Consider the following 25,170-nt stretch of genomic DNA (forward strand, 5'->3'; position numbering starts at 1 on the left):
AGTGTTTACACAGGTTTTTGTCCCCACAATGTGATATATTCCTGGTAGACCCACACATACACACAAAGAGAGAAAGAGAGAACTGACCCTCACATGCTTACAGAAAGTGCTCTAATCACTGGGCCAGGGAAACACAAGCTGCTGCCAGTTTGCTGCTTTCACACACAGTTAGCTCTGCTCTCATTCAGGAGGTTCGGATTTAATGGACCAGTGCATCATTTTGACGTATGTTCCGTAAAGTGCATCTCAAATGTGGTGATATATCGGTTGCCTTTGTACTCCCTTAAGGATTGAGTTTATGCTCCGTAGACACATCAACTTTCTTTATTTGGGCAGCCGTGGCCTAACGGCTAGAGAAGAGGGCTTAGGGCTGAAAGGTCGTTGGTTCGATTCCCACAAGCAGCAGGAAAACTGGGGGCAGAGGGAGTGAAGGAACAGCACTGTCTTCCTCCACTTCAAAACAGCTGAGGTTTCTTTGATCAAGGCACCGAACAGATAACTGGTGCCGGGGATGGTGTTCACTGCCACAGTTGGGTTAAATGTGGAAGACTTTTGTTTTCATTGTACAGTGACAAATAATTGTTTGTTCACATTTGACGTTTTACAGAGGTGGCCTCCTCTGGTGAGTTGTGGGTTGTCTGTTGGCGTTGTGAGTTCAGGTTCCACAGGGTGTGAGGCATTCCCTCGCTTAAGGGCAAGGCCTCCCTGTTCCTCCTGGTTGAGTTTTCTCCTCTCCTGGGGTTCCCACCATTCCAGTTTTTGAGTTTTTCAGGGTCCCAGTAGTAATTCACATGTTTGTAAAATTATCCACCTATAGAATAGGACATTTTCACCAGAGAAAACGACGCATATCACACAGAAAAGATGTCAAATACTCTGTTAATGTTCTTACAACAGTTTCTGAATGAGAAATGTTCGATTTATTGACTGGATTTAAGGTGATGTCACTTTGTTAGAGGAGCGTTTTGCAGTGATTCTCTTGTCTTTGCTGGAAAGGCTGAAGACCCCAACATTTTTTGGAAGTGAAAAACTGGTCAACAGGATGTGCTGAAGCACCTGTGGACTGTTCATTTGACCTCACAAGTGTAGCTCAGTTCAAAAAGATGCTCTTTGCTGTTGCTTATGTATCGTAACGTGTGTCTCTGCGTACGTGTGTGTGTGTGTGTGTGTGTATTCTGCCTCAGCCTCTGCCCTCTCTATCACACGCACATCCTGTTGTGGAGGTGAGTCCATGTCAGCAAGGCCTCCAAGTGTGTATTTGTGTGTGTGTGTATTTATAACTGTGTCTTTTTTAGCCCAGTGGGCACTGATTTGTATCCTTTCAGGAAACACATTGGTTCAAGTGTGTGATAGATTCACACACTCAGTGTCCCCTCGCTATCACACATTTAACACATGATCTAGAGAAACTCTGGAGTATCCGGTCAGGAGATGTCCCAGAGCGAAAGCTTTTCTGCGCTCTCACAGCGGGTAATACAACACATGACACAAGCCTGTGCAGTGTGTGCAGGAGAATCTTCAGAATATTTCCCTCACCTTTCCCACATGTGCTGACTTGGACTTGGACTTCACCCGGAGCCTTTACCAGGGTGTGGAGAATAAAGCCTGGGTAATGTCCAGAATGAATGTCACAGGTGGTCATGTTCACACATACAGAGCTTCCAGATAAACTCCAGAACTGGATCACAGTGCATGTGTGAAAGGAGCAGTAGTTACACACAGACAAATACACACACCCAGGTCTATAATAATAATTCATTCATTCTTTGTCTATAACCCTGATCCAGTTCAGGGCTGCGGTGGGTCCGTACCCTACCCGGAATCACTGGGTGCAAGGTGGGAACACACCCTGGAGGAGTGCCAGTCCTCCACAGGGTGACACACACTCACACATTCATTCACACACTCTCATCTACGGACACTTTTAAGTCTCCAATCCACCTACCAACGTGTGTTTTTGGAGCGTGGGAGGAAACCGGAGCACCCAGAGGAAACCCACGCAGACACAGGGAGAACACACCACACTCCACACAGACAGCCACCCGGAGGAAACCCACGCAGACACAGGGAAAACACACCACACTCCTCTCAAACAAGTCACCCGGAGGAAACCCACGCAGAAACAGGGAGAACACATCACACTCCTCACAGACAGTCACCCGGAGGAAACCCACACAAACACAGGGAGAACACACCACGCTCCACACAAACAGTCACCCGGAGGAAACCCACGCAGACACAGGGAGAACACACCACACTCCTCACAGACAGTCACCTGGAGGAAACCCACGCGGACACAGGGAGAACACACCACACTCCTCACAGACAGTCACCCGGAGGAAACCCACACAAACACAGGGAGAACACACCACACTCCTCACAGACAGTCAACCGAGGAAACCCACGCAGAAACAGGGATAACACACCACACTCCTAACAGACACAAACCCACAACCTCCAGGACTGTGATAGAGACACTACTTGATAAATAATAACTTTTATTTAATTAGCAAAAACACTGAACAATGTCAATAAACGGGATAAAAATTTAAAATAAATAAAATGAAATATACAAATACAATACACAGACCTGACTCACACTTAAGCCAATATGAATATGACTAGCTTTGATCGACCCAATGTGCTTGGAGGAGAACACTAACTGCCCAGACCTATTATGTCAGCTAGCTTTGTGCTGAGATAATTTAGAGAGAGTGAGAGGACAATTCAGACACAGATAGGTTTGTTTAATTTTTTAAACAAGTCCTTAATATATACTTTGGAAAACACATACCACATAGCCTCCACTTCCTCTGGGCTAAATACTGATGGTGGATGGAGGGTCTTGGACCTCACCAGGAACATCGGGCACAATAATATAAACATCATCAGCAGACCGCCAGATCAATACACGGTGATGCCTCAGCCATGAGTTCGGGGGTCCAAGTGTGTTGACTTTCTTTGAGGCTGCTTTATTCTTCTGCAAAGATTAATGTAAACGTCTCTGCGTTGCGACATGGGAGTCATAAGGAGACAATCAGATGTATAAAGGCTAATAGGAATGAGCTGTGGAGTCTCTGTTCAGTGGCGAGTGTCCAGCAGGGGGCGGTATAAAGGCTGAAAGCTTTGGGCGGTTGAGCCCTGGAACTAGCCCTGGCCTCTGGAACGTTGGCCAGCTGTCACTGTACTGAAATAAAATGGCTCCACCTTGTGGCCTCTGCGTGCATTCATCTATTTAGAAAGGGTTAAGAGGTCGAGAGAGAAGAGATGAGATGGAAGGACATTAAAGGATTATAACAAAACTAATGTACAACAGCAGGATTAGAGAGAGAGAGAGAGAGAGAGAGGAAAGACCAGCAGAACAAACTGACAATCACAACCTGAAAGACTTACCTGAAGCTCCCAAATATTTCAGGACAGAACCTGCGCTCACTCTGAGGTAAGGACTCAAATTATTATTATTTAAGAGGATAAGCTTTAGCTTAAACAGCCGTGCCATTCTCGTGATTTACACTCATATTTGAAGGGCTGTTTAGAGTGTTTATATTATATTTATGTATCGTCATAAGTTTGGTTCACAACGTTTAAATGTTATAAATAATTTTATAGATTTATGTTTTTATTACATTGACTTTTAGACCTCTTGGTTTATTTATCATCACTGTGATCATGTGTGTACTAATCTCAGGGGGAAAATAAATATGTAAAAAAAAGTGTAATATATTAATGATTAACGTGTGTCAAATCAGCCACAAGATTAAAACCACAGACAGGTGAAATGAATAACATTGTTGATTTGGCAACAGTGGCCCCTGTGTGTGTGTGTGTGTGTGTGTGTGTGTGTGTGTGATTGTGTCCGTGTACTATTTCCACTCACATTGTAGGAATCAGAGCTTGTACACACTCTAGAAACTTCTCTACTTGTCGAAAACACAGGCAGGTCCCCACACTACAGTGTGTAATGTCCTCACAATTCACAAAAACTAAACTGTGTTAGAATAGAAGTGTGAACAACGTACCCAGGATTCACAAAATCTAAATTGTGTTCGAATAGAAGTGTGAGTAATGTCCCCATAATTCACAAAAACAAAACGGGGTGTGAATAGAAGTGTGAGTAATGTCCCCACAATGCACTAAAATAAACCAAATTTGTGTGTGTAGTTATGGACGTGGAGAGGATTATCGAGTGCATCAAACTGCGTGATGACGATGGCCTGAGGGTCCAGCTTCAGCAATTTAATAAAGAGGTACCAGTGCACTACAGTTGATTACTTTAACTGATTACTGTAACCAGCTGACTGTGCTCACTATTATACTTTTTTTATGCTCAGTATTCACTACTACTTTGTATTACTATCCATATTTATCTCTTCCTTTTGGCCCATTTAACTTTTATTTATAAACTGCAACTCCCGTGAGAGACAGTTTTGTAGTTCCCTGAATGAACCAAGGGTTAATCACATGGTTTATAGGTTTATAAGTGTTAGCCAGAAGGGTTTAAGGTTCTCTGTAGTGATCCAGCTCCATCCACAGTACATTAAAGACCGGTTGAAATGGTGTTTATGATCCAGACTAAACCCCAAACATCAGCACTAAGGCTTATATTGCTGCATGTCATTAAATCCTCACAAACGTATTCCTACTCCTGATGAACCGTTTTTTTTATTCACTGTAGTGCCTCTCTCTGTTCCAGTACGCTCAGTGTTTCTTCTTCGACGTGGAGGAGTGGGAGAAGAGAAAGGTAAAGCTCTAAGAGATAAATGCCCATAGACTCCCTCAAATTTCCCATTGACCCTCTCTTAGCTACTCCACCTGCTGCAAACAAAAGCCCACCTTACAAACTCATCCTGTTCACTTTATCAGAAACATCTCCTCCTTTATTGGCAAACAGAGTGAAGGTAAAGAAGGGGGTGTTTCTGATATAGTGGCCAGTGAGTGTCAGTAGAAGGGGGTGTTTCTGATAAAGTGGCCAGTGAGTGTCAGTAGAAGGGGGTGTTTCTGATAAAGTGGCCAGTGAGTGTCAGTAGAGGGGGTGTTTCTGATAAAGTGGCCAGTGAGTGTCAGTAGAAGGGGGTGTTTCTGATAAAGTGGCCAGTGAGTGTCAGTAGAAGGGGGTGTTTCTGATAAAGTGGCCAGTGAGTGTCAGTAGAAGGGGGTGTTTCTGATAAAGTGGCCAGTGAGTGTCAGTAGAGGGGGTGTTTCTGATAAAGTGGCCAGTGAGTGTCAGTAGAGGGGGTGTTTCTGATAAAGTGGACAGTTAGTGTCAGTAGAGGGGGGTGTTTCTGATAAAGTGGCCAGTGAGTGTCAGTAGAGGGGGGTGTTTCTGATAAAGTGGCCAGTGAGTGTCAGTAGAGGGGGTGTTTCTGATAAAGTGGCCAGTGAGTGTCAGTAGAGGGGGTGTTTCTGATAAAGTGGCCAGTGAGTGTCAGTAGAAGGGGGGTGTTTCTGATAAAGTGGCCAGTGAGTGTCAGTAGAAGGGGGTGTTTCTGATAAAGTGGCCAGTGAGTGTCAGTAGAGGGGGTGTTTCTGATAAAGTGCCCAGTGAGTGTCAGTAGAAGGGGGTGTTTCTGATAAAGTGGCCAGTGAGTGTCAGTAGAGGGGGGTGTTTCTGATAAAGTGGCCAGTGAGTGTCAGTAGAGGGGGTGTTTCTGATAAAGTGGCCAGTGAGTGTCAGTAGAAGGGGGGTGTTTCTGATAAAGTGGCCAGTGAGTGTCAGTAGAAGGGGGTGTTTCTGATAAAGTGGCCAGTGAGTGTCAGTAGAAGGGGGTGTTTCTGATAAAGTGGACAGTGAGTGTCAGTAGAGGGGCGTGTTTCTGATAAAGTGGCCAGTGAGTGTCAGTAGAAGGGGGGTGTTTCTGATAAAGTGGCCAGTGAGTGTCAGTAGAAGGGGGGTGTTTCTGATAAAGTGGCCAGTGAGTGTCAGTAGAGGGGGTGTTTCTGATAAAGTGGCCAGTGAGTGTCAGTAGAGGGGGTGTTTCTGATAAAGTGGCCAGTGAGTGTCAGTAGAGGGGGTGTTTCTGATAAAGTGGACAGTGAGTGTCAGTAGAGGGGGGTGTTTCTGATAAAGTGGCCAGTGAGTGTCAGTAGAAGGGGGGTGTTTCTGATAAAGTGGCCAGTGAGTGTCAGTAGAAGGGGGGTGTTTCTGATAAAGTGGCCATTGAGTGTCAGTAGGAGGGGGTGTTTCTGATAAAGTGGCCAGTGAGTGTCAGTAGAAGGGGGTGTTTCTGATAAAGTGGCCAGTGAGTGTCAGTAGGAGGGTGGTGTTTCTGATAAAGTGGCCAGTGAGTGTCAGTAGAAGGGGGTGTTTCTGATAAAGTGGCCAGTGAGTGTCAGTAGAAGGGGGTGTTTCTGATAAAGTGGGCAGTGAGTGTCAGTAGGAGGGGGGTGTTTCTGATAAAGTGGCCAGTGAGTGTCAGTAGGAGGGGGGTGTTTCTGATAAAGTGGCCAGTGGGTGTCAGAAGAAGGAGGGTGTTTCTGATAAAGAGGCCAGTGAGTGTGAATCTCATATCTTTAATACTGTGTCCAAATGAAGTAGAACATTTGAAAACTGGGTGGAATTCTCCTTTTTTTCTCTGCTGCTATCATTGTCTCATTGTTGCCACGTTTATTTGGTTATTTATTTATTTATTTATTGCAGTTCCGGAAGAATAAGATGCGAGACTGTGAGTCTGAATCAGAGGACGAAGACACCAGAGCCCAGGAGATCTTCCTGAGACAGGTATGCTGCCGTTAAATTAAACAGAGAGACATTTTACTGCTCAGAAGTTGCTCCTTTATGTCTCAGGGGACTTACTGATGATGCTCCTCAAACTCATAAGAAGAAGACATCAGACAAATAAGCAGACACCTGTGTCCATCCTACTAAACAACGACCTGTATGTCCACATGTAAAATGAGCGTATTATGAGCGCTGGTGTGAAATGGTGGAGCGCTGGCTTCAGTTCAGCTGCCAATCAACCAGAGTGTTATAATCACAGGAGGAGACACAGGGGACTTACCTGGCCTCTTTTTCTGACCAGAAACATCTGAGTAGTAGGAGACACAAGCAAAAGTCTCCATGATCTCACCATCTGTCCTCACTGTCATCCAGGAGACATTAAGGTGGAGCTAGAGAAATGTTATGGAGACACTACAGAGATATTAATGTGGAGCTACAGAAATGTTATGGAGACACTACAGAGATATTAATGAGATATTAATATAGACAAAGGTATCAATGACGAACAACAGAAATATTAATGAGGAACTACGGAGACATTAAGTAGAGTCTAAAGAGATATTAAGAGGAAGTACAGAGATATTAAAGAGACACTACATATATATTAAGGAGATGCTACAGAAAGAAGTAGGAACTACAGAGATATTAAGAAGAAGTGTGGAGATATTAAGTAGACATTACAGAGATATTGAGACACTGCATAGATATTAAGAGTATGTACGGAGATATTATAGAGATATTAAAGGTGAACTTAAGAGATATTACGGTGATCTATTTCCTAAGCATCAGGTCCCCTTCCTGGCATTCATTACACTTTTTCTTGTTCATTAATCTTGTTTATTCCAGACTTTAGCCACTGTTTTGATCCGTTTCCTTCAGTCGGAGCCCCAGGCCAGAGTCACCCGTGTTTGTCTGCGAACTCTACGGATCCTCTCCCGGGATAAACAGGTCCTGGATCGTCTGCTGACGGACTCTGCCTTTATCACACTAGCCAGGCTAGCGGGCTTTGACCTGACCTCTGCTCCTGGAGATAAGTCCAGTGATCAAACGGACCAAACTGACCCTATTGAGGACGTCGTGAAGGCCCTTTCTGACCTGGAGTCAAACCAGGAGTACGAAGAGGCGTGTGCTCGGGGCGAAGAGGGTTGTGGGGAGGCTAATAACATTAGCATTGATCGTCGACGGCGAAGCAGTGTTTTCAAAGCTCTCATGAGAGGAAAGAGGGACACCAGAGCAAGCGTGGTGGAGGATGAAGATGAAGATGAGGACAAGGAGAAAGGAGCTGGGAAGTGGGAAGAAGAACAAAACAAAGAGGCGGTCAAAATCCTCTGTAACGTTATTTACAACAGCGCCTGGGCTCAGGAGCGGGCAGCTGAGCTCAGGTACGAGCTAGTTTCCCTGGGACCTTTGCATTTGTTATGTATCTGTGTTCCATTATCTTTAATACAACAATGATATATTTATATTTAATGTCTATTTTCAGGCTCCTCAGTGGGCTAACAGAAAAGCTGGCCAAGGAGTCTCAATCAGGGCTGCCCCCCAGTGGTCAGTATTACGAACTGCGGCTCATATTTCTGCTCACTGCCCTAAGGCCCGAGCTGAGGAACCAGCTAAAACAGGTACCAGAATATATTAGAAATTAGTTTTGTTATGAGTTAGTTATGATACATTTATATAAGTTTATTGACTTATAAAAACCTCACCATATCGTATGCCAACATATAATAAACACACATTATTTGAACAGTTAAAGGCAATAAATCCCAAAGCAATCCACCATGTTCTTCAATTGTCAGGGCCCCGAAAGGACCACCACAGACAGTGCAGCGACAGATGCGCTACTGTCTCTGACTTTACACTTAGTGGACACAATGTTTAAAACTCCAGCAGCACTGCTGTGTCTGATCCACTCGCTTCAGTGCAACACATATTAATGCACCACCAACATGTCCGTGCAACTGCAACGGATGTTCCACCACCCAAATAATACCCACTCTCTGGGGGTCCTGACCATAGGGTGTAATTGTAGAACTACACCGTGCTCCAGTGGTAAGTGGAGCTGAGAGAATGGACAGTGAGTGTAGAAGCTGGTTGTAATGTTATGGCTGATCGGTGTATATCATATTCATAGTCACTGGTCAGAGGTACTGCTGACTCTATCCATAAAAAATGTCTTACGTGTTTTCAGGAGGGAGGTGTGTCTGTGCTGACCGCAGTGTTGGAGAAGTGTGTGTTGGTTCAGTGGAAGAATCAATATGAAGTGGCTCTGGATCCTACGGTGCCCCCTGTGTCTGTGGAGAACACACTGCGAGCTCAGGAGACTTTAAAAATCCTTTTTAACATCACATACAGTGCACACACTCTGGAGCCTGATGAGGTGGGCATAGTGGCCAGTGTGTGTATGTGTGTGTGTGTGTGTGTGTAGGTGGGTTTTGTTGGATTGAATTGAACTGAATTAGCTTTATTTGTCTCCAAGAGGTAATTAAACATTGGACATTTAAAGCACCACTAGGTAATAGCAAAAACAGAGGCTCTGTGGTCTTTATTACAGCTCAGTGGAGCAACACAATGATTTTAAAGCTGTAATTTTATCATAGAAATACTACCTATTGTTACTTTAATACAACAGGACACACATTATATACATCAGACTGCCATTCATTTTCCTATAGAGAATATCTGCTTAGAGATTAATTTCTTTATATGGGCACTCTGCTAACTACAGAATAAAGCTAAGACGTGGGAGGTGTGCTTTTTGTGTCTTGTTCAATCAGAATGATGCTGCTCTCTACCGCCGCCTGGCTGCAGTGCTGCGTCACTGCCTGATGGTGTGCTGCGAGGATGAGGAAGAATCTGATGAGCTGAAGGGGTGAGTGGTAGGAAAACAGTGTTGTAATTTTTTTTTACTTACTATATACCAGAGATATAGCTCTCTCTCTCTCTCTCTCTCTCTCTCTCTCTCTCTCTCAGACACACAGTAAACGTGTTATCTGCGCTGCCTCTGAGTTGCCTGGATGTGTTGCTGTGTGTGCCGCTGGGTCCAGACTCTAAGCAGATGGATGGAGTGAATATGGACTGTGTTCACACTCTGCTCCTGTATCTGGAGAAAAGACTGGAGACGGTGAGAGAGGGCACTCGATACTATGATAACAAAGCCTCACCACTGGCCAGTAGAGTGTAGTGGGTCATGCCACCATACTTCAGGGTTCAATGCCCAACCTGGGCAACTATACGTCTCTCTAGTCCTAGGAGTCTTTGGGTATATTTCTGGGCTTGTGTGTGCTATAATAGTGAGATAATAGTGAGCATGTTTCTAAGCTGCTCTGTACAAAGTTTTTGCCAAATATCACATATATCACAAATATCACATGTATTTATATCACAGTCAGATTAAAAGTGTATACTCACTTCCTTAAATACTCTCCATGTTCTCCAGGTGGCAGACATGGGTTCGATTCCCCACATGGGCAACCTCACTCTGTACTAGTAACAAACTAGTAAAACTGCTACATTAAATTTAGGTTCAATGTTTGAACTAAAATAAAATAGAAGGAAAAATAACAAATAATGACACAAATAAATAAAATATGACCCAGTCAGCTGATTGTTACTAAGGAGAATATATAGTTGCTATATACTGGATGTCATTGTATTTGTTGTCGTTGATTTAAGGATTTGTTTAATTGGTCAAATTGATCTTTCGTTGATGTGGAGAGTGTTTCAGTGTTCTTCTAGAGGCACTGACAAAACTTACAGGGACCTGGAGGTTGTGGGTTCGAGCCCCGCTCTGGGTGACTGTCTGTGAGGAGAGTGGTGTGTTCTCCATGTGTCTGCCTGGGTTTCCTCCGGGTGCTCCAGTTTCCCCCCATGCTCCAAAAACACACATTGGTAGGTGGATTGGAGGCTCAAAAGTGTCCGTACGTGTGAGTGTGTGAGTGAATGTGTGAGTGTGTGTCGCCCTGTGAAGAACTGGTTCCCCCTCCAGGGTGACTTCCCACCTTGCGCCCAGTGAATCTTGGTAGACTCCGGACCCTGAACTGGATAAGTGTTACAGACAATGAATTAATTAATAAATGTCAGGATCCCTGACATTTTATTATACATGTGATGATAATGTGTGAGATGATGATGTATTCGCAGGGTCAGAAGGTGAAAGAGAGATTGACCCCTGTTCTGAATCTGCTCACAGAGTGCTCCAGAGCACACAGAGGAACACGCCGCTACCTCAGACAACAGGCAAAACTAACTTTACACCTTTATTACAACATATTAAACATATATTCATTTTGTTTTCTAAAATAATATAATTGAATACACATATATATTAATACATTTTATTTTGCCAAATTATAATACAAAATATTTTCCAGTTGTGTAATATTCATTTAGACAGAATAAATATGTGGAAGTGTTCACATCATAACACTGGGTTAAAACTGTGTTAAATATGTTTAGATTCTGCCTCCTCTGAGGGATGCGAGTGTGAGGCCGGAGCAGGGCACCACCGTGAAGAGCCGTCTTATCAGACTGATGACCCACCTGGACACAGAGCTCAAACACTGCGCTGCTGAGCTGCTCTTTGTCCTCTGCAAGGAAAACGGTGTGAGTATGAGTATGAGTATAGACAACAACACAAAATGTAACAGGACACAACAGTGCTGTCCTTAACGGGTTATAAATATGCAAGCAATATTTCAGATTATGTCCAGAATCTTTTCCCCAGTAAAAGGTTACTGTAGTGTTATTGATCAACAGGCTGAACAGAACCCCTCAGGAGCATTTTGTTAAACGTGAGTGAGTGAGTTACAAGTTACAAGTTCCATAACGTGCTGCAAGTATAACCCACTGCACCACGCACCTCTACAAGCTCAACAGCTAATGATCAGAGTTGATATAACTGGTTTTATGCATGTGTGTGTGTGTGTGTGCTGTAGTATATAGTATTGGTGTGCTGTGTTTTATTTAACTGTATTGTGTTTCATCGTCTGCAGTTCGGCGATTTGTGAAATACACTGGCTACGGCAACGCTGCAGGCCTCCTGGCCACGCGGGGTTTGCTCGGAGGACAGCGGTCAAAGGGGACATCGTCAGGGACGCAGTACTCCAGCGATTCAGACTCGGACACTGAGGAGTACCGGCAGGTCAAAGGTCGAATCAACCCAGTGACCGGAAGTGTAGAGGAGGAGCTGCCCGACCCGATGGAGGGAATGACGGAGGAGGAGAAAGAGGAGGAGGCCAGAAGACTCGTCACCCTCATCAACAAACTCTCCAAGTGAGACTGGAATCACTTTTCAAAACACCTCACATTGGGGTTTAATTTGTCTTTTTTTTTTTACTGTCCATACTCAGACAGCCACTGTATCTCAAGTGCATTAACCAGTGTCCTAATCTCATTGCAGGGACAGTGTGATTCAGCCAATGGGATTGGACGCTCAGGGTCAGTTGACTCCTCTGACAGGCCTCAGGGACCTCTCAGTGGAAGAAGAGGGATCAGCGGAGGACACAGATGATACGGAGAACGTGGAGTAAAGGCCGGTTTGAACAACGACTGCTGAGATTCTGTGCTACACTATGTGGCCAAGAGTTTGTTGACACTTATTTGAGAATTGTGAATTGTGAACTTACAGTGTAGGGTTACTCTCTGTTTAAAAGTCTTGTTTGTGATGTTCTTGAACCTGTCCTCTTTTAGTGTGTTTACCTGCCCTGAGAATTACATCCTACTCTGAAGTATTGTAGAAATTCTAATAGAAATTAATGGAGGCAGTGTTGAGGCTGGGTTTGAGGCATGGGTTGAAAGTGTTGTGAAAGAACTGAAACAGTGTTCAAGAAAGTATTTGAATTAGTGTTGACACTGTGCTTGAGACACTGTAGACTCTACATGTTTATTCATACATTCATTTATTGTCTGTAACCCTTATCCAGTTCAGGGTCCGGAGTCTACCCAGAATCACTAGGGGCAAGGCAGGAACACTGGGGGGGGGGGCCAGTCCTTCACACACTCGCACATCCACTCACACACTCACACTTACAGACACTTTTGAGTCGTCAATCCACCTACCAACGTGTGTTTTTGGAGCGTGGGAGGAAACCGGAGCACCCGGAGGAAACCCATGCAGACACAGGGAGAACACACCACACTCCTCACAGACAGTCACCAAGAGGAAACCCACGCAGGCACTGAAAGAACACACCACACACCTCACAGACAGTCACCCGGAGGAAAACCACGCAGACACAGGGAGAACACACCACACTCCTCACAGACAGTCACCCGGAGGAAACCCACGCAGACACAAGAAGAACACACCACACTCCTCACAGACAGTCACCCGGAGGAAAACCACGCAGATACAGGGAGAACACACCACACTCCTCACAGACAGTCACCCGAAGGAAACCCACGCAGACAAAGGGAGAACACACCACACACCTCACAGACAGTCACCCGGAGGAAAACCACGCAGACACAGGGAGAACACACCACACTCCTCACAGACAGTCACCCGGAGGAAACCCATGCAGACACAGGGAGAACACACCACACACCTCACAGACAGTCACCCGGAGGAAAACCACGCAGACACAGGGAGAACACACCACACTCCTCACAGACAGTCACCCGGAGGAAACCCACGCAGACACAAGAAGAACACACCACACTCCTCACAGACAGTCACCCCGAGGAAAACCACGCAGACACAGGGAGAACACACCACACTCCTCACAGACAGTCACCCGAAGGAAACCCACGAAGACACAGAGAGAACACACCACACTCCTCACATACAGTCACCCGGAGGAAACCCACGCAGACACAGGGAGAACACACCACACTTCTCACAGACAGTCACCCGGAGGAAACCCACGCAGACACAGGGAGAACACACCACACTCCTCACAGACAGTCACCCAGAGGAAACCCATGCAGACACAGGGAGAACACACCACACTCCTCACAGACAGTCACCCGGAGAAAACGCACGCAGACACAGGAAGAACACACCACACTCCTCTCAGACAGTCACCCGGAGCCGGACTCGAACCCACAACCTCCAGGTTCCTGGAGTTGTGACATAGACACTACCTGCTGCACCACGGTGTACTGTACATTTAATTAAATGTAATTTTACAAAGAGAAAACGGTGGTTTAATATCATTCATTTTATTGAATCTGTTTGTTATGAAAATTAAAACATTCTAATCTTGTCACAGTAATTTCATCAATGTCTATCATTTTTTCATTTCATAAATGAACAATATTTATTTCATTACAGAAATGTTCCTGACATTAAGTGACACAGTACTGTTTTAACATTAGCCTAATTAAAGTGTAACTACACCCCTAGCCTCAGCTAATGCTGCATCTGGTTGAATGTGCAGAAGTGGGAGGAGTGCTGTAAATGGGAGCGTGGCTATGCTGCATTGTTTTTTTTGCATAATGACAGATGAATAAACACATTATGAGGCAAAATGGGATGAAATGATGGAAGAAAAAGTGCTAGTGGACGCTCTCCTCCAGAATGAGTACAGCATGAGGACAGTGTATTCAGAGGTGGTGTTGTACTTCAGTAGATATATATAATCTGCATCCAATGGAAAAACTGTACTTGAGGGGGGTGCTGCACATACAATAAAGTATTTCTATATTTACATGGTTTACAATTTATCTTTATACAGCAGCAGAATTCAACTGTAAATGAAAACAGAAATGGGTGTAGTTACTCTTCAAAGTCCTTGTGCTAGTAACAAAGGGCAAGATATGTTCACATACCAAAACTATTTACCCAAAGAAGAGAAATAACTAAAACAAATCAAAAAAATGTGCTAGTCTTAGTAAACTAGGTTATGTAAACCTTTTCGTGCTGTTGAGACCGCACTCTTCACTTACAGCCAGGGTCTGACCAGTAATATGAACATTTTCCTTATGTTATCTCAAATCCAGGCTCTGAAGCTTGCTTCTTCAGTTTTGTAGCTATGAGGCTAATGTAGGGAAATAATAAATAATAATAAATATGCACTTAATGAAAACGCAATGTGATTTAAGACAAGCGTAGATTGGTCCAGACATGCAGATTATACAATGCCAAAATATGAATTTACATGAAAGATTCGGCCATCTGTTGACTTCTAGTGTTAGCAACATTAGCTTCTCCAATGCTAAACTAAAGAAGCAAACTTGAGGCGGCGTTTGAGTACAAGGGAAATGTAAAGAGCTGTTAAAAGAACATAACTTTTACATTCAGCTGTTTTATACTAAATGTGTTTTAAAGATAAGAACACTTTACTGATCCTGAATGAAACAACAGCACATTTAGCACATTTCCATCATCTGCTCCAGGGAAAGCTGCAGTTCATCGGACTGTAGCGAAGACGCTCCATTGGCCACAGCCATCAGCTTCAGCCTCTCCAGAGAGGTCAGGACCACCTAATGAGAAGGAAAAAAAGAGATTTTTTTAAAGCCAATTTGACTACTAATAATAAGCTGACAGAACATGAATCTGTGCCTTTTGCTCTGTTAACCTATTATTAGAAGTTCATTTACCTCTAAATTTTATTGCACTCAGGTTCCTTTTTAAAGGTTTTTAACGATGGTTTAAAGCTTGATACAATAAACACAATTTCTGTAGGAACGTGGGTCTAAAGTTTTAGAGACCTTTACTTTTGTTTTTACGTGATTGTGTGTGTGTGTGTGTGTGTGTGTGTGTGTGTGTGTGTGTGTGTGTGTGTGTGAATGTGGGATGGAGGGGGGTGGTCTTATTACCTCCACCATTATGAGTTTCTTCTCCCATGGTTTGTTCTTGGGGTCAGGCCAGTTCTGCCCCAGACAGAAGAATAAACTGTAGGAAGGGGATGGTGTACCTCTGATGTACATGAAGTCCATTAAACCTAGAGGACAGACAATCACCCATTAACCAGAGGCTCCTAATCGCAGTGGAAGGAAGATCAATGAATCTTGTAATATTTTCAATTGCTCCAAAGTTTAGCAGGTATTTCCAAATCATGCAACAACTGAAAATGTTTCTGACCCCTGACCTCACTGAACTGCCCATGCTCACCTGTAACAAAGTCTCTTAAATAAAAAACAGGGTCTAGCTGGTGTTTGGACAGTGGTCTGGGTTCTGTTCCCCGCTCGTGTTTACACCGACCCCAGTAAACCCGACTGTCCCCCCAGCGCTGACCCAGCAGATAGCAGCCCTCCTTCCTGACCTCCAGACCCCCCAAATTAACCAGAATATCTCTAGTTGATGTGGCCTGGGCCTGGTCCAGGATAGAGTCTGTACTGGGCAGCTCCAGCACTGAGAGACCGTCTGCCATCAGGCTGGGGTCACTCCTGGAGGAAAAAAAGATTATTTTTACAGCAATTTCACACAAATATCAGTATCTTGCAATATCAGATACCAATCATGAACACCCGCCGCTGATGCTGATATAAATAAAATACAGAAAGATACACTGGATCAATTTTATAGGTAAATATAATATTTACTTGCTTTCAACCAACTGTAGGTGAAAGTTTAAGCCACATTTCTTTACCTAACAGCTCCTTAAAGAGGCTGGTTACAGCTTTAAATTCTTTAACAATTAAAATAAAATAATCCATCTACTGAAACTAATAAAATAATAATAATAAATAAATTAAAATGAATTAAACAAAGGATTCAACACATAGAATTCCCATTGGGCCTTTAGGGGTGTAAATATTCAGCACAGAAACAAGAGCTTCAGCTCTGCCTTTGTGCTTCTTCATACAATCAGAGGGGTAACAATCGGAGGCAAACATTTTTTTGTACACATTCACCAGTCTTTTTTTTTTTTTCGAACAAGAATTTTGCTCAGCCTTCTTCTCTTCTTCTGGTATAAAAAATGAATCAGCAATTATCAGCTTGAAACATCGCCAATACAACAATCTGTTTAAAAAAAGCAATTATCTGCCAATACCGATATAATTCCAATATAATCGTGCATCTCTATTTCACACCTCGAAAAACTTAAAATCGTCTTCGGTCCTGCTTCATATCACAGAGTGGTCATGCTGCTGTATAAATGTATAGCACTCATACCCTCTTACCTAGACACAAGCCTGAACCCTGCTTCATTCTCCACCAGCTGCTCTAACACTTTGGTCCCTCTGTAGTAAACTATCACATTATAATGAGTTGAGAAGTTGTTCTGAGCTGAAAATGGAAAAGCAGATGTACATCAATAGGCATTGTGTATATTTACAGTAGTAACACTCATCAGCTGTTTGAAAGGTTGTGAAGCACTCAAGACGCGTTAATGGATAAAAGGAAATAGACTCAAAAGTAGAAAGTTGAAGTAAGGTTTTGTGAACTGATGACTCTAAATTACTTGGACATGGACCACCAAATTGTATCGAGTCATATTTATTCAGTGATTATTCATTATTTTTATAAGGTAGAGAAACACATTGCCTTCCGTCCCCAAAATCAAGCACTGTATGACCATTAGGTGACATTATAACGTCTGTTTCCAACGTTTCAGAATTGCTGATTGGCCTTTACAAACCTGAGTCAGTAGGAGGCTCCTGAACAGGTTCCTCTGAAAGGTGCTGTGTCCCCACAAAAGCTTCCTCCAGAGGAGACAACTGACCGAGAGCCAACGCGCCTTCAGCCGGTGAAACCTGTCCCACTCCAGCGGCTCCTGCTGGAGAAAACTGAGCCATGTTGAGGGTTTCCTGAACAGGGAACGCTTCACCAATTGCACTGTCCACTCCGTAAGGAACTGCAGAAATGACCACAGCTTCATCTACTGACGGCTCTTTAAAGATCTGACCATCCACACACAGAGTGCCTTGAATCTCTGTGAAGAGAAGAATACAAATGTCCTTATAACAAGCTAATGTCTAACCGCTTAAACCCCCAGGTTCCTCAGAAACCTCTATACATTATTTAATAACTAGTTCATCTATATTACTGCAATATGCACAATGAATTATTCAATAACTACTACAAATGATTCCAGAATATATTATTATAACTTGCATAAATTATTAATTAACTGCTGAGTTGCTTAGTAACTACTATGAATTATTCAGCAACTACTATAGATTATTCAATAACATCTATGAATTATTCAGTAATCATTGTAAATTATTCAATAACTACTATATATTATTCCATAACATCTATTCATTATTCAGTAGCCACTATAAATTATTCCGTAACATACGTAACTGCTATGACCTATACATTTTTCATTAGCTGCTGAGGATTTTTGATTGATCGCTATGAACTGCTCATTAACCACTTCAATAAAATTCTGCAACTGCTGCAAATAAGTCAGTAACCAGAGGGTGTTTTTTATACTGCTATTAATAATTCTGTAACAGCTATTAATTATTCAGCATTATTTAGCATCCACTATACATTATTCTGTTACCTTTGTGAATTGTAAAAAAAACAGTAATAAATTATTCAGTATTTTCTGCAATTACTCAGTAACTAGTATTAATTATTCAGTAACTACTACAGAGTAGTTTTAGAATGAAGACCACTATGAATTTTTCAGTAGTAATTGTCCTGATGCCTGGACATTTCTATGGTCAGTTCTTTGTACCTTGTTCATTTGCCCCAATATTCAGACCCAGCAGACACTGCTCCAGTATATCGTTAGGTGCAGCTCCACCTGAGAAACCAAGGAAATGCCATGAGGTTTAAAACAGTAAAGACAGAACACATATATCAATCACTATGCTCATGTTCTTCTCACCTGCTAACATTTCATTGTCTGCCAAGTACAGGTTTTCATACACAGGAATTTCATCCTAGTATTGACACAGAGTAGATTCACACTGGATTAGAGCAGCGTGTGTGTGAGCACACTAAGCTTCAGCTTCAAGACACAGTAGGAAAGGCCACCAAAACAGCTGATGAAACTCACCTCACAGTCCTGGGAACTTTCCCTGGACTCTGGAGAGGCTGAAATGAGACAGAATAAACACAATAAATTACTATCAACCATTTACCAAGGGTTTGTTCCTCATTTGCTGCAGTTTCCACAGCTTCTTTTGGCAGAGCAAAGCCTGGTTTATTAACTTTGGGTATGTTTTTTAAATGATGCTGCTTTGTTTTTGTTGTTTTTTTAATAAAACAATAGAAATAATCCAGTAATTTTCATTCAGAGTTAAGAAAGACTGGTTCCAACAACAGAAACTGCATCTGTGTTACTCATACGCTATCCAAGAATGGCACATTTTGCAATGCTCTTCCAATGGTCTTCATGATTATGATGATCTTCATCTTTTCTCTGTCACTACTGTAACATCTGACCTCTTACCCCCAGACTGTCCATCCTCAGGCCACATAAAGACTTTGTGAGGGTTTGCAGCATCGTTCTTGTTGTCTGTGATCAGTTTGAAGCCCCTGGCTCTGAGGGTGCTCCGGAAGTTTCTTTTCCACACTGAGGGATCACCTTGGATTCGGCCATTGGAGGTGACGCTGGTCTGAGCCCAGGCCTGGTTCAGAACCAAAACAGATCTTCGATAAATACAGTGGTCAGTGAGTGTATAAGGCTCTGTGTTTCTAATACAGTGGTCAGTGTATGTTGTATGGTGTATGTTCTCCACCTTAAATATAAGAATGTCTGCGCTGTTGGAGTCCTGTCTCAGAGCGTGCTTCCAGGGGATGGAGAAGAGTGTGTGATCTTGGTTGAGCCAGTGAACTCCAGGGTATTGTCCACTGTTGATCTGCTGCCGGAGCCAAGGCACGAAGAGCGGTTTGTTCTGCGTTTGTTTGTTCATTGGAGCTCACTGACCAGCACAAACACTGGAAATAAAGCTGTACACTGCAGTCTCAGCTGTAGAAAACATATTCATTAACGGGTTAAATTAACGTCCCACTGATTTTTGCATAGTTCGATGCATGAGGAACAGTCTCTGATTTGTTTTGACTTCAAATGGCTGACTGTACAGAAACTCAGAATTCTTTACAGTAGTGAATGGAACCGAACGGTCCAGATCCGCGTCATCGACATATATGCATTTTTAATCCTCTTCACAGCAACTGGCTTTTAAAACATACATCATTTTAGGACAAAGACTTCTCTAAACTATCAGAAAACACTGTCAAAGACATCGGCAGTAAATTCCCAACCATTTCATTTCATAAATCTCTGAGGAGCTTTAAATGTGCAGACGTCTGGTTCCATTTACCATCACTGTCAACTGTTCTGACTTAAAGTAGAGCATTTTTTTATGTTTTAACCACTACTTTGTGCAGAACTTTCGGGAATTCCACAGGCTTCCCCTTTAAATGAGCGAGAATAGACACAGGGGCACTGAGCAGAGATGGAACCAAGAGGAAAACAACACGTGAATTGTGGTTTGAGGCTGAAGGCAATGTTCAAAACCCAACTCAAAAAGCCCCTCACTGAAGTCAATCCTCACTGAAAAATATGCTATAAATATGTTGCTGACGCCTGTAACATTTTTCTTAAAATTGTTTTTAAAACATCCTTAAGGAGCTCTGCTGGTGTCATCCCTTAGTTTCAAAATTAATAAATAAAAAAACAATAAAAAATGAAGACTGGGACTGACAATTAATATTGGAAAAAGATTAAACGATACAGCAGAGGATAGTGAGTTTTGGGAAAGACGTAATAAGACTTAATAAGATATATATCTCATATCCATGCATATTAAAGGGTTCCCACTAGGGCTGGATGATACGGCCTACATTTATAACACAATATATTTCTAAATTTTGTTCGATACGATATAATTCTAATATCAATATGAACAATATAAGATAAAACTTCCAAGAACAAACAAGAAACATGACATCACTTTCAAACAAACCTAATGGCTTTGTCAACATTAATATTTTTAAAATAAATCGAGTGCTGATCTGACGACAGCGCCCTGTAACGACCGTCAGTGACTGATGCTGTAAATAATTAATTATTTATTGAAATATTGAAAACGTGTTTAAAAATCAAATCATTATTGAATTATTGTCCAGCCCTAGTTTCCAAGCATTTACAGAGTACTCAAATATTATTAATTCGTTCCCACGATTTACTAAGTCTTATTTTATTAGATTTATATGAAAGTGTGCAGTTGACAAGACAAATCTGAAACAAACAGAGAATAACAACGAAGCTTGAGTCCCTTTCTTCCTGAAAGCCTGCGTTCTTCCTTAAATGACGTAGAGATGCAGCAGCGTTTAAGGTGGAAGTGTAAAGTGATGAATAAATACATTTGCATACGCACTGAAATCCTGCAAATGTAGGCGGATATATGGTCCGTGAGCGGGGCGCTGGGTACTCACCGCGCTGGGGGACGCTCCGGGAGAACGCTGTTCCGCGGTTCCTGTCTGGTTTATCTCAGCAGAGCTGTTTATATCACAGGTTCTCGGCGACTTTCTCTGGAAATCCCACCTCATTAGTTTCGTTTTCCCATCTCAAGTCGTCGTGTTAACGTCACACAGAGGCCACGCCCCCATGCCGTATGTCCGGAATAAACCACGCCCATCTGTGTGCAGTGATAGCGAGTTTAATTAGTTTTCTAAATAAAAATGAGAAAAAAACGTCTCCACAGCGAACACTAACATGGCGATTTTAACAGAGACTAATAAGAATTAGTCGATGTTACTTTCATGTATGCTGTGTAAAATACATGTTATACATAAAGATATCTTTAAGTGAATGAAAATATTTAATAATAATATCATGTTACACAGTCATATGTTACATAGCTGTAACATGCTTGTCACACACACCCCCACAGGAACACAGGTGTTCCTCCCAATACTCTTTATTTACATAGCTCTTATTGTTCATGAAAAGGCATTAGTAGAGGCTAAAGCAGCCGGTTGTAACTGCCTTTGCCTTTATAGAAAAGTGAACATCCTCTATGTGGGGAATGTGTTGCTATGCCCTAGAACCAAAACACTGACCAACACAAAGAATGGTAGGTGTTTGTTCTGTTCACTTTATCATGTTTATAAAACATAAATATAAATAAAAATAATTTTGGAAATTAATGTATGTAATTAGTGTAATCAGAGTTTATACAAAAAATCTTAAAACAGGATCAATTAAAATCCAAAATAACATTCCTATTAATCATAAACTGAGGCCACACCCACTTTGCAAAAACAGATTTTGCATATGCCAACTTTTTTTTCTGCCTAAGCCAGATACACCATGCGAGTTTGGCCTTCATTCAAAAGGCTCTATTAGAAAAAAAAATGCTTGTGAGAACTCAACCATTTCCTCTGAAATGACGGAGTACTCCTCTTTAGAGCAGTAACGGTCTCTGCTCTTCTGGGAAGGTCTATTAGAAGATTTCTGTGAGAATTTGGTGGCATTCAGCCACGTAAACCTTAGAAAGGTCAGGTAGAATAATTGGGTCTGGAGCACAAACACCACTTCAACTCCTCCCATAGCTTCATCATTACTGAGAACACAGATCTGTAGCCCACACTTAGCACTGAGCATGGTGACCTTGCCTCATGTGCAGCTGCTCCAGTGTCCTACTGTTTCAGGCTTGTCTATGTACGTTTTACAAACTGGGTGCACAGGTGAACCTTAGTAGTTAGATTCACTCATTATAATGAGTGTCTACACTTTCGTTTCTCCTTTACACTGAACAAAGACACAGTTCCTCACCTTCTCTATTAACCAGAATTTTCTTTTTGTTGGAATTGAAAGATGCTGATAAAGCTTTACCTGGTTTGCCCTCGTCTAAGGGGAGGGGGGGCAATGCAGGAAGTTGAAAAACCCCAGTTGAAGCTGCCAGTCTGGAAACTACACAAGCTTTCTGTTAAAGGGTGTGCCACAACGCGAGGCTCGATGTAACCACAACTGATATTCCCCAAGCATCTCAGAACAGGTTTCAGCAAATACTAGAACTAGCCAAAAGAATAGAAAGCACCAGTGCAGATGTTCAGTCAAAACTGGGGGAAATACCGCTGACTGTAGTTCTACGATTACAGGCTGTTGCTCTGCATACTGTTTGCCCCATTTCCCCTTTTCTTCAGCACTCAGGACCCCCACAGAGTAGGTGTGACGTGGTGGTGGTGTTAGTGTGTGTTGTGCTGGTGCGAGTGGATCAGACACAGCAGTGCTGCTGGAGTTTTTAAACCCCTGTGTCCACCCACTGTCCACTCTGTGAGACACTCCACCCTCATTGGTCCACCTTGTAGATGTAAAGTCAGAGACAGTCGCTGCACAGTGTTTGTCGGTCGTCCTCTAGTCCTTCATCAGTGACACAGGACGCTGTCGGCTGGATGTTTTTGTATATTTTGTTTCTAATCTTCTCCGAATTATCTCCTGAAATGTGCATAACTAATAAAGTTATCAGGTGTTTAGTGCTAAAATCTGCTGGTCCTGCTCCTTACTTCTCAGTGTCTTCCCCAAAAACTTTAACAAGAGAATCACACAAAGAGAAAAAGCATGAGATAAGATTCTTATGAGACATTATACGCTCCTTGATTTTATTTTGTTTGTCAAATACAGGAATAGTCCATGTACAGAAGAACTGAGTTTTGTGTGAAGAGCTGTACAATATTTACACAAAGGCTTTGTTTCTGAAAGAAGCACAGTATTAGATTGTTCCAAAATAATACTCATAATACAGACAAAGGACAAACAGTTAAAAACAAAACAACAAAAAAAATCCTCTTTAAATATTACTAATACATAATCTTTCCCTAGTGGGAACTGGATGCTATAGTTAGCTCTTATTTTTCATGTCCATCTTCTGAAGAATGCACAGAAATATTACAGTTTTGCGTAGTTTGAAGTATATTTTATTTCTGTCTTTTTCTCTTTTACAGATGCCACATCGTTTCCTCCTCCTACACGTCAAACCTTCATGAGCCCAAAGGAAGACAGCTCCGAACATGACGTGACTCTGCTCATGACATCTGTACGTAACGCTATGACACGGATAATGAAGCACTGCTGCTTTCTGCACGGTTAGAAATGTCTTTCATATAAATAATAAAAATGTGTGTATTACTATAGCTCACTCGCGCAGCCCCAAGTGTCACACAGCTCCTTTTTTTCCCCCTCACGACAGCGTCTCCTTTCGCGCCACACTCTTCACTCGTTTATAAAACACAGCCGTCACGGCACAACTCTGTCGCTCGAAGAAAGTAAACCATTGCAGAATAAAACAGTTTGTAGTCTTAAAAAATAATCTGTGTAAAATTCAAAACGGTAACAGCCATCCTCCTCGCTTCGTCTGCAAACAAATCAGTCGTCAGCAATTTAAAACGTGAACAAATAGGACGAAACCGAGAGCGCCAAACACACACACACCTCTTCTTCTCATGATTCTGTTCGTCTCACAGCCGACAACAAACTCACCTCGCGACCGGGAGGTGGGACGGACCCATTTCCAAAAAAAACAAAGAAGGAAAATCAAAATAAAATCACTTCTGTGCGTGAACTCCTGCTGTTAATCCGTATAGTTTAATTCTGTTGACTCTATTTTAGAAAGCATCCTGCACAAAAAACTACTGACTTCTGTAAAGGAGAGTCCATTCATTCACTTGCCAAAGGCAACCTGCTGAGAGATGGCTCCTTTGTCCGGCTCCTTCTCGTCTTGCTGAATCACAATCGTCTTAAGAAGCGCTCCCCTAAAACAATAGCAGAGGATGGGGAGGGTTATGCGAAAAACAAATCCACGGTATTTGCTCCACAAGAGGCCTGGCTGCTTCCCCTGGATTTGTCCTTTTGTTTCGTCCTCCCCTTTCTTCCTGCTATTCCCTGCTTCGTTTTTGCTCCTTCAGGCTTTGGCACTGAGGGTCATCAGCTCTAAGAAGGAGTTGAACAGCGTGTCTAGCCAGCTCTGATTGGCCATGCACTGCTGAACTACCTCCTCCTGCCCGGGATCTTCTGAGGCCTGCTCTACGGCGACGGTCTAAAAAGAGCAGGATTAAAAACACAGAATTTCATTTAAAATACAAAGAAATGACACTTCTGTTCTCCTCTGCACATTATTTCAGCGACTACAAAAAGAGTTCCCAAGTCGGGGACAGTGTCCTAACAGTGTCCTTACCTCTTTCTTACAGATTAAGAAAGTGTGATATTTGTAATGATGCAGAGAATGGTAAAGACTGTAGAATCGACACATCTCTGTTGACAGTTTGAAGTCCTAAGAGAGGAAAGAAGAAGGCTATTAGGAGACAGAGGCTCATTTAAGACATGCTCTGATATAGAGGATCTTACAGACTCTTCACTCACAAGAGCTAGTGAATGGAACCAGACGTCTAATGAGCTTCGTGTCTCTACGAGCTCAAAGTTAGAGGGACATATGCAGTGTAAATTAATGCAGAATATTCCCCGAAAACAACAGTGTTTATTAGATTTCTCTCTTTATTCCATCATCATCATCATCATCCCATATACAGATCTTTAAAAGGGTGGAGGTCACTGACAGTGGAGAGGAAATAAAATACTGGATTTGTGTTGTACACAGGGAGA

General features: G+C 42.6%; 3 protein-coding genes across 8 annotated transcripts in view; 1 reads left to right on the forward strand and 2 right to left on the reverse strand.

Moving 5' to 3' along the window:
• Nucleotides 1-3,279: 3,279 nt before the first annotated feature.
• On the forward strand, nt 3,280-13,808 carry si:dkey-94f20.4 (synembryn-A). Of its 2 annotated transcripts, none has more exons than XM_066663720.1 (13): nt 3,280-3,439; nt 4,162-4,247; nt 4,676-4,741; nt 6,638-6,718; nt 7,565-8,100; nt 8,202-8,337; nt 8,907-9,095; nt 9,493-9,587; nt 9,689-9,839; nt 10,859-10,954; nt 11,174-11,318; nt 11,710-11,989; nt 12,117-13,808. In XM_066663720.1, exons 2-13 carry the CDS (start codon nt 4,164-4,166, stop codon nt 12,244-12,246), a joined length of 1,989 nt encoding a protein of 662 aa, XP_066519817.1. In that variant the 5' UTR covers nt 3,280-3,439; nt 4,162-4,163; the 3' UTR covers nt 12,247-13,808. The 2 variants fall into 2 exon arrangements, with proteins under 2 accessions (XP_066519817.1, XP_066519818.1); XM_066663721.1 differs by having other exon boundaries at nt 4,694-4,741; nt 12,117-13,159.
• Nucleotides 13,809-13,883: 75 nt separating this feature from the next.
• irf3 (interferon regulatory factor 3) lies at nt 13,884-21,130 on the reverse strand. The gene is made up of 11 exons (XM_066663722.1): nt 21,006-21,130; nt 19,304-19,533; nt 19,015-19,192; nt 18,619-18,656; nt 18,448-18,502; nt 18,295-18,363; nt 17,245-17,538; nt 16,787-16,892; nt 15,774-16,048; nt 15,479-15,603; nt 13,884-15,142 (listed from the first exon to the last, which is right to left on the reverse strand). Exons 2-11 carry the CDS (start codon nt 19,475-19,477, stop codon nt 15,029-15,031), a joined length of 1,428 nt encoding a protein of 475 aa, XP_066519819.1. The 5' UTR covers nt 19,478-19,533; nt 21,006-21,130; the 3' UTR covers nt 13,884-15,028.
• Nucleotides 21,131-23,152: 2,022 nt separating this feature from the next.
• The window catches only part of prr12a (proline rich 12a), a 29,638-nt gene continuing 27,620 nt past the window's right edge, over nt 23,153-25,170 (reverse strand). For all 5 annotated transcript variants that reach the window (XM_066665517.1, XM_066665516.1, XM_066665515.1 and 2 more), the window contains 2 exons: nt 24,746-24,841; nt 23,153-24,607 (listed from right to left, as the gene is read on the reverse strand). In XM_066665517.1, coding sequence (XP_066521614.1) covers nt 24,473-24,607; nt 24,746-24,841 — 231 coding nt within the window. In that variant the 3' untranslated portion in view covers nt 23,153-24,472. The remainder of the gene's footprint in view (nt 24,608-24,745; nt 24,842-25,170) is intronic.

The sequence above is a fragment of the Hoplias malabaricus genome, chromosome 3, assembly GCF_029633855.1.
Source record: "Hoplias malabaricus isolate fHopMal1 chromosome 3, fHopMal1.hap1, whole genome shotgun sequence".
NCBI classification, from domain to species: domain Eukaryota; kingdom Metazoa; phylum Chordata; class Actinopteri; order Characiformes; family Erythrinidae; genus Hoplias; species Hoplias malabaricus.

Coding starts and splice junctions, on each gene's coding strand:
- si:dkey-94f20.4 (XM_066663720.1), top strand. CDS start 4,164: ATGGACGTGGAGAGGATTATCGAGTGCATCAAACTGCGTGATGACGAT. Junction 4,742..6,637: donor AGGAGTGGGAGAAGAGAAAG/GTAAAGCTCTAA, acceptor TATTTATTGCAG/TTCCGGAAGAATAAGATGCG. Junction 9,096..9,492: donor ACACTCTGGAGCCTGATGAG/GTGGGCATAGTG, acceptor TTGTTCAATCAG/AATGATGCTGCTCTCTACCG.
- irf3 (XM_066663722.1), bottom strand. CDS start 19,477: ATGAACAAACAAACGCAGAACAAACCGCTCTTCGTGCCTTGGCTCCGG. Junction 19,193..19,303: donor CAGACATTCTTATATTTAAG/GTGGAGAACATA, acceptor GTTCTGAACCAG/GCCTGGGCTCAGACCAGCGT. Junction 16,049..16,786: donor GGGTTCAGGCTTGTGTCTAG/GTAAGAGGGTAT, acceptor TTTTTCCTCCAG/GAGTGACCCCAGCCTGATGG.